Below are 9,032 nucleotides of genomic sequence, written 5' to 3'. Positions count from 1 at the left end.
AGGCAGGAAATCCTCCTACAGCTCCAATTTTACTGATTAATGAAAGCCAGTGCTTCTCCGTGGTTTAAAAGCCCAGCACCCAACTAGCAAGGTCAGCTAACTACCACCCTTACCTCCTCCCCCTGTGCTTAAAAAGAGCATAACCAGAAAAATATCAGTGATCTCCTACCGCACGCCAGTATTTCCAACCATCCATTCCCAACGTCTGACTTCAGCTTGTGTATTTTTGTTTGCCACTCCTTCTGAAGGCAAGTTTGTCTGCTTGTGCCTCGTGATGCCCTGTCTCAGCAGGTGGGAACAGCTGTCGCCTGGCCAAGATCGTAGGCACAAAGTCTCAAAGAGCTGCTGCGAAATCCCCCCTGGCCCTTTGGAGACGCCCTGGTAGGAAGGGAGCTTTATGTTAAAACCCCAAATCCATGTGGAAGGTCCCCAAAATTGGTCCAACTGCCCCAGATACCGCATGCTTGCAGTCCTCTCTTCACTGGTAACCAAAACTCTCTGTTTTAAGTACTCTGGAATTTGTGTGTGGATGTAGAAGCTGTAACTTTTGGACCCTATTTGTTAAAACATCAATTTATTTTATTTTCAGTTCAGAGACAAAGCCTATAATAAAGAGACCTGTAGCAAGAACAGCTCTTGAAATAAATATAAAAGGTCATTTATTTATTTATTCAAGGAACTGAGAGCAGGTGCCCTATTTACAAATGCAGTCTGGCTGAAGAACAGTTCATTTTCCACGGGTTCCTCTGAAGGGTATCCTGAAGGTTGCTCCAGTATCTGGCAGCTACTACAGAATATCGAGCACATCACGCTCACCTCGATGCGGTGCGTCCCAGCCGTACTGCACATGCCTTTAAAAACCCACAAATGGCGAAAGGGGATTTTCTCGTAAAAGTCCATGGAAAAGGACAAACCCAAATCCTCACACAGAGCCAGCAGTTAACGAACGACCGAAGAAAGCAGGCAGAAAGGCTAAGTGCTGAAATTTGCTAATAAAATCTCTCTCAGAGCAGCTGATTGATGCATGCAGCGACTGAACGATACCTCCCAAAGAAACGAGTTGCTGCTTCTGTCTTCCTACGGGTTATTTTACAAAGCACTGCAGGCAGGGAGGCACAAATAATCCCGAGACAGCTCTGCTGACAGCTCTAATAACGTTATTTATTGTTTGACAAATCTCTTTTATGTGCCGAAATTGTTACGTCTTGATTCCTTCTCCCCCCGCCTTTTGTGGCCCGGTGGCTGATAAAACGAAACAGCGGGGTGAGAAATCACACTGTGGAGATTCGCCAGGCCTTCTGCCTCTCCCCTTCTGCCTCGCTGCGTCTCGCCGCACGACTTGTCCCCGTCCTGTGTCTTGTGTTGCCTTTTCCTGCGTTGCCAGCCCTCCCTCCTGCCCTCCCACATGCCAGTGCTTCCCCCTGATCCTTCGTACCTTGCCCGTGCCTCATGGCAAGGCGGCGTGGAGGAGAACTGGATGCTACAGAGCGTGCACATCATTTCAAAATGGGCACATTCTGCATCAAGAAGCCCTGTGGAAAGCAAGCAAGCTCTGCTGCTAAGAACCCCCCTCAAACCCTCCCCTCCTAGACCTTTCCCTACCCCTTTTCTTCAGAAAGTGCTACTTGCGTCAAATCTCATCAAAGGGCTCTGAGGAAATTAAAGACCTTTAAAGCCAGCTGAAGTGGCATTCAACACGTGCTTCTGCAAGCGGTGAAGGAAAGCAGCTGCCTCGGGGCATTAGATAGGGTGCTTGGGCTCTGTTCTGCAGCGCCGGGGGATGAAGCCCTACGCCAACACGTCGATGTTATCGTTGAGGAATAACGCTCTGAGATGCTATCCAACGCCTCCACGGAAGCAATACATCTACAGAAACAGCACACACTCGCCATCCGCCGAGCAGTTTTTAATCCTTATCTTTACCGAAGTCTTCACAAAACAACCTATGAATACCAAAATAACTGCACCGATTAATCCCATCTAGAGCAAACAGAGGATAGCCCCAAACTGTTTCTTGATAGGATTTCCAGGGCACTGGGCATCTCTCTGCTGCCCTCAGGTCCCCCTGAAAACAGCAGCTTCGGGCTTTGATGTACTCACTGAATGCTGGCTACAACCCAGGACTGACTCAAGCTGTGTCAGCTTTGGGCAGATGACACCAGCTGCGGGACACCAGCGCTGGGACCAGGTCGGGCTGCTCTCCTTCACCTTCCTCTCTGTGCTCTGAACCAAAGTAGCCAGGTCTGTACCCATTTCTGTAAGAGGGATCGGGGTTTTGGGGCCAACCTGCCTAACTTTCCCAAGGGACGCAGAGGGTGTCTGAGTTGAAAATACCCACGAAGCAACCTGGGACAGTGCAGATCCCAAAATAATCCCCTCCTCTGCTTTCCTAGCCACAGTTTGGGGGAAACGCCATGAAATCCCTATGCTGGATGATGGGGACACATGGGGAAGGGGTAGGCTAGGGGCAGGTTATCAGACACACCAAGGGAACACAGATGCCACGCTGCTGCTGAGGCAGGGTGAGAGCTGGATGCTTAAACTCCCACTTTACTTCTCTTCTCCTGGATGGCCCCAGCCCACAGTGGAGAAGAAGGTGGGTGACATCCTTTATTTGAGCAGACTCCTTCTACCTCATATATGCAAATCAAAACTCCCGAAGGCTTTACATGTTGCTCAAACCAAACAGCAGCAAAAATACAAAGCATAATGGTAACGCAAAAGAAAAAAAAAACAAAAACAAAAACAAAATGAAGCAAACAAGGGAAAAAGAACAAAACGATGAAAAAACCCCAATCTTGTACCTGATGTATAGCAAACTGTACAGTATATACATCGTCATGTATTATCCTCACAGAAGAGCAAACTAAAAGAACTTTGTAACACAGAGAGAAAAAAAATATACACCCTGTATTGTATTTGCCATTGAGTAAGCAACATGTTTATACACTAGTCTCTATAACTTAACGCTGTGTAACAGCATTTTTTTTTTAAATTTACAAAACAAAATATCTATCCAGAAATAATCTAATCATATTGCTCTTCAATACACTTCTGTAGACAAGTAAGACTCGAAGTAAACTTCAGTGAAGCGCAGCTTTTGCGAGCCCACAAACAGCTGCAAAACTTCTCCATTCAAGTAAGTCCTTGGAAGTATTAACATGTGCTGCTGTAATTCAGTATATAAAGGTGCTATATATATATCCCATGTACAGACAACATGTGGTGGGAAGGCTTGCTGTTGTCGTCGCTGAAGCGTAAGAAATCGGTTAACCTCATGTACAGTAGATCCATTTCCATGTTCCATGCATGTTACATTTACTTCATGAAAATGAGGACACAAATAGGAAGAAAATGAAAACTTTAGTCAAACACTGCTTTATAAACGCTGTGGCAGAGGCCAACGTCCTTCAGTTATAGAAACCACTGAATTTCCCTTTTTTCTTTAGTCAAAATAAATCTCAGGGCTAGTATACAAAGTGCAGGACCGACCACTCGAGGAAGTGACTTTAAAACCGAGTTACAACGGCACCATCCCATTCACCAACTGGACCTTCATCTCTTGAAGGCTGTTCATTATCTTCTTCTGGTGACCAACAAGTGTCACGCCCAGCCGCCTCAAATCCCTGTGGGAGAAAGCAGACGTTGGTTCCAGGGACGGCTCAGGCACACGCCGACACACACACTACGCACCGCACGCACCGCTGCTGCCGCCTACCTCTTACCCTTTGTGGCTCCCGAAGCCCTTTATAAAGGGAGGCAAGTTTAATATTCCCCTTTTTTTTTTTTTTTTAAATGGCTGATGGTGTCTCAGACAGGTGACACGATTTCACCACGATCACCTCAGCGGCTAAGGGGAAAAGCTCGGCAGCAAAATGTCAACATCGGCTTCAGCAAAGGACTCCGCGATGCACGAGGAGTCCTGTTCCAAGAGAAAAGCTGCGTAAGAAAACGCGTGTTGCAATTTCCTCTTCTCCTGAGAGAGGCTGATATTTGATCTTGGGTACGAGCAGCAAGGAGTAAGGTCAATCCACGCTTCCTTCCTCTTCGGGTGAGGCAAAGCCAAAGGTACACAAACCGCAATCCTACAGCCAGCTCCTGGAGGGAGCTGAATGGCAAAGGCCTCGGGCACTGCTGCCGCCCCGATGGCCTCCTAAAGTCAACAGGAATTGGCAACGCAGCTCCCCTCTGGGCTTTTGTAAATCTTTCTGCAAACCCCTGCTTGATTATTATTTTTCTGTGAATTCTAGGTGATAAAGGCATTTGTGTTGGGTCTGCCAGGGGTGCCACTACAGGAAAGCTGTAAGGTAAGATTAGGAGGAACGGTTGTCTTCTCGGAAGTTTGACTCTAAAGCCTCGGCATCTAGATGAAGCTAATCACCAGGGTTCGCAGCAAATGCTGCCTGAGAGGCACCTCCGAGGGACAATTTATCCCACCCAAAGACAGGAGTGGGATGAGTTGTTCCCTGCAGATATTATGCTAGGAGCTGGGGTGATTAGATTTAATGACATCTGAAGCCAGGTGAGGTGACTCCCACACCATGGGTTATGGCAGAGTAATTTTACTGATTTCTTTAAAGAGGGAAAAGCGTTAGCAAAGAAATTGAAGGAATAAGTTTGGAAGAAGGATCAACACAGGTGCATCCCTGTTTCCAACATAAGACATGGACCATTAGAGAAGCGGTTTGACTTACAGGAGATGTGATGTTTTGTTTGAAGACTTCCATTACAGAAATGTAAGCCCCTTGCTTTCTACCTCTCAGCTGGACTGAATAAAAGATGTTTTCAAAGTAAAGCTCTACGGTTTTGCCAATACAGGTGTGAATCACAGCACTGCTGGCACCAGCTTGTGGACGACACCCAGAAACAAGTAAGCCATTTACAGGAGAAGGCTTTCCACTGAAAGGCAGCAGGACATAAGTGGTTTTTTGGAAATGACACTAGCAGGACTGATGCATGCAAGAGCCAGGATTGCCAGCGACACCCAGAGCCCCAGCTGCTGCTCCCAAGAGCCCAGCTGCCACCTGGGTCATACTGGAGACATGATCCATAGCAGAGCTACATGCTGGACTGCAGGTGAACGTGTACAGTGACCACCGAATGCTTTTGCATAATGCACGTGAGCTACCCATCAAGGTGCACCTCTCTCAGCAGATTTACATTCTGGACAGAAACTCCTGTGTGAATACAGCCATCCGGATACGAAAATTACATAGATGAACTCTTCAAAATCATTGTTTCTAACAAAAAGAAATCCCAAGTGAAGGTTGACGTGTTAACACAAAGCCAGTTGAAGCCGAAAGCTAGACCTGTTCTCCATAGGATTGTCACGCTTTCAGCCTTTTGATTTGGAAAATACCAGATTTTTTGCTCAAGGCTAAATACTTCATTTCATTATTACACCCTTTTTCAGTGAAGCAACTCTCTGATGCATGCCGGAAATCCCAGCACAATGGGTGTGGAGCAACAGCGGCCAACGAGACACATCAGCACATTCCTTACCCGGAAGAAAAGGCTGCAGCACGATGCAAAGGTGCCTAACTTCTCAGGGGGACATGCTTTCATTTCTACCTCCACTGAATTGTGAAACTAGTTCAGCAAGCAATCTTAATAATGAAGGAAAATGTAGTAATGCTATTGTTACATGCAATTTATTTTATGTACACAGCACAGTTGGAAGTTCACACCAAAGATCGAAAAAACAGTATAGGGGCAGATATTTAAAAGAGCCAACATCCGTCTTTCCCCCCTGCTGTGTGCTGCTCTGCTGCTACTTTTTGAAAGTTCAGCTATTTTTGCAGGTATCTAAAGTGCAAGCTGAGCTCTTTTGAAAATCCAACGCCACATATTTCACGTATGTACTGTTTCTGATATTATCCCTCTGCTCTCGCACATTATGCAGAAAAGCCGGCCTGGAACTATCAGCAAGGCATGTATGTGTTTGCATTTCATACACAGCTCCGTCAATCTAACAAGGAAAAGTCCCTACTCTCTGGCATTGCGGCAGGCTTCCTGATCAAAAGGATCCATGTACCGTTTCAGGTTTTACTCACTACAGAGCTTTTTTTTTTTTTCCTTATAGCATCCACCATAACCCAATATCCTTGAGTAGAGCCTCATTGATTTAAGGGAGGCACAAAGAGAGAGAAGAAAAACGAGTTTCTAGTTTCAATCCATTAGTTGCTCACCAGGGGACCTAGACTATTTTTTTTTGAATATTGAATCCTCTCAAATGTGGAGCCACTGGCCAAAAGTGTGGGGACTCCTCAGAGAGGGGAAAAACTTCTGTGCAGCCTTTTACCTCCACAAAGACCAGCCAGAAGGCTAACCCAGACAACAACTCCTGAGCCAGATGCTCACCTAGCATAAAATCAGCAGCTTTACTCAAAAGCCACTCTGCACTTTGCCAAGCCAGCAACAAAACTTCCCCCAAAATGCCTCAATGAATGCAGGAGCTTCAATTCCCGTTTTCAGGCGTGACTTGCAGCATGTTGCAGCCTCCCATGCATCCAGGGCTGAAGCACTGGACTTAAAGCAGCAAAAGGCAGAAGGCAGTTTTTAAACAAAACTGGGTGCACAAAACAGCCACTCTGGGGACAAAACCCACTTCTGTGCCAAAGAGTTGCAACACAGCTGGTCTAAAAATCCAGCCCAGTGCTGCTTGACCCATTTCACCACAGGCAATGGGTAGTATCTCCGGGCCTAGCTCTGGAGATGTACAGGGGTATCTACACGGGCTTTGGAAAGGTTCTGGGAGAGTGACAGGATACTTGCACTTCCCTGCAAGAAAAGGCCCATCTGGGACCCTGCCGAGGAGCAGGCAGACGGCACTTGCAGTCAGCATCCTCGCCATGCAAGGGTCCCTACCCCAGCCGCTGGGTTTGTGTGTGCCGTGGTGGCAGTGGCACGGGCATTCCTCGAGGCTGTGAAGATACGGGCACCCACGTGCCACGGGGTCTCCCTGCTTCAAAATACTTGAGCTGCTGCAACAAGACAACTTTTAGTCCTGTTCCAGGGAGAAGTGCCCCCCCCACACACCCCTTTTCACTTTTTTTTCCACACAGGGTTGAAAATGGAAACACAGAGGAACTCAAACCACATGCTAACGCAGTACTAAGAGACCGACTTCGGTTAACCAAAAAGCCAAGTGAATAAAGGGGAAAATTGGTGTCAGCCCATTCCAAACAGCCTGTATACAGCCGTACGCATGCTGTGCTCTTACCATGTCCTTGCATGAAAGCCCGGCTCCAATGTGCCAGGGACAACACAGTATCCCCTTAACTGCAATATCCTCCGTTTTGCAGGGGTTGAATTCATGGTCTCCACGTTGTAAGAAATATATTTAAAACATTTTATTTACAAACAGAACTACTTATACACCATGGACCAGTTTGTCAAACACAGTGTAGGCTAGGACTGGATCGCCACATAAAATACAACCTCCCTCACCACCCCGTTAATCATGCAAGAGAAAGGGACAGGTTCCTGAAAGATCTCCATGGCTGGAAGCCATCGACCTACCACAAATTGTTTTGCATTTCATCTCCCATTCCAGTAGTTTTCACCACTCTTCTTCGTGTGGTGTAAATCTACAATGGCCCATGCAGACTGGCACTACTCACGGAGTTAGTTAGTTGTCAGTTTGAATGAGGGGAAAGAAGAACCTCAAAGACCTTCAGAAGACGCTAAAGAGAGAGGAATCCACTTGCTAGGGACTTTTGCATGAGATTAGGACTTATTTTTTTTAAGAGTTCATCTGCTCTTATTCATTATTCCCATTCTACCTGATCATGACTCAAGAACTGGTTTGTTCAGAAGCAGATGCGATATCACAATCCTAGGATTGAGATTTCAGGTGAAGAATAAGTATCTAGAGCAGGTGAACTCTTAAACGTTCTTCATCCAGCATAACTTTTAATAAATAATTTTATTTTATAAGAAAAAAATACAATGCAAAGCAACACAGCACATATTATTACAAATATTCAGAGCTCTTCATCTAATAACAAACAACAGGGTGTCCTGAGATTCAGTGAGTACAGATCTTTCAAAAGGTGTAAGTATGCAGTCCACATTTTGTTAGTAATTGGTCCAGTCAAGTGTCAGACTGAAACTCATGTCATGGATCTATCTATTCTTGAGCATTGTCCTGGTAAAGTTATTCTTGCAGTGGATTGAAAGAGCTCCAGACACACTCAAAGTCACTAGGTGGTCCACAAGTTTAAAGAGCAGGTCTGGTCCACTGGAAAGGTTTCCTTCAAGTCTGATATCCAGTTGGAAAGAGGGGGTGGAGGGTGAGGCTCCACTTTTCACAAGGTGATTCGTCCCTTTGCAAGAATTAGAGCTAAATGTAGAAATCACTCTTTGTTTGAACACATACATTTTCAGGTCTTTGCTTAAGCAGGCAGAGCTCAGGACTTGGGGCGATATTCACCGTTTTTAGCTTTTTAATATATTTTCTCCTAAAATTTGTCACTAGCACTACTCTTCTCTGGAATAAACACATTAAACCATTACATTGAAAGAAGCAAGGGGGTAAATGGGATTTTGCTTGGCATGCTGGGGGGGATTTTCAAAAAGGCTGAACATCTACCATCTCAACCAGGTCTCATAAAGAGGCCACAAGCTGGGCGCCCACTGCCACCAGTCCCATGAGAGTGTCATCCATCCCCTGTTTTAGAGAACTAGCAGTTGTTTTTTTTCCAGGAGATTTTATAAGTATTTTACATTCATCATATTTTTTTTCTGCGTTTTCTGGCAGGGATTATCCAGTTCTCCCTTCTCCACCTAATTTCCACATGTCTCCTGCATAGTTTGAATTTGGGGAATATCATTTTGGATGGTATTTGAAGGCAACCTCTTAAATTGTAAAGAATATTTTACTGATGTCATTTGGGGAAAGAAAGCTACTTTCAAATTTTCAGATCTTCTTTTCACCTGATCCCCCCAAGTCCCAGCTCTGGAATATATTGAACAGTTGCCTCTATTGAAAAAAGACAAGGAACATTTAACCTGAATTCTCATTTGCAGAG

The 9,032-nt window shown here is 45.6% G+C and overlaps 1 protein-coding gene across 17 annotated transcripts in view; it reads right to left on the bottom strand.

The window, feature by feature from the left end:
• Positions 1-2,596: 2,596 nt before the first annotated feature.
• Positions 2,597-9,032, bottom strand: part of EPHA5 (EPH receptor A5) — a 189,972-nt gene continuing 183,536 nt past the window's right edge. For 6 of the 17 annotated variants that reach the window (XM_068681616.1, XM_068681617.1, XM_068681629.1 and 3 more), the window contains one exon: positions 2,597-3,626. In XM_068681616.1, coding sequence (XP_068537717.1) covers positions 3,521-3,626 — 106 coding nt within the window. In that variant the 3' untranslated portion in view covers positions 2,597-3,520. Of the gene's footprint in view, positions 3,627-3,650; positions 8,345-9,032 lie in introns of those variants that run through there. The other 11 variants (XM_068681612.1, XM_068681613.1, XM_068681618.1 and 8 more) reach the window with 5 other exon arrangements.

This window comes from Anas acuta, chromosome 4, assembly GCF_963932015.1.
Source record: "Anas acuta chromosome 4, bAnaAcu1.1, whole genome shotgun sequence".
Classification (NCBI taxonomy): domain Eukaryota; kingdom Metazoa; phylum Chordata; class Aves; order Anseriformes; family Anatidae; genus Anas; species Anas acuta.
This window is presented reverse-complemented; position numbering and strand designations above follow the sequence as displayed.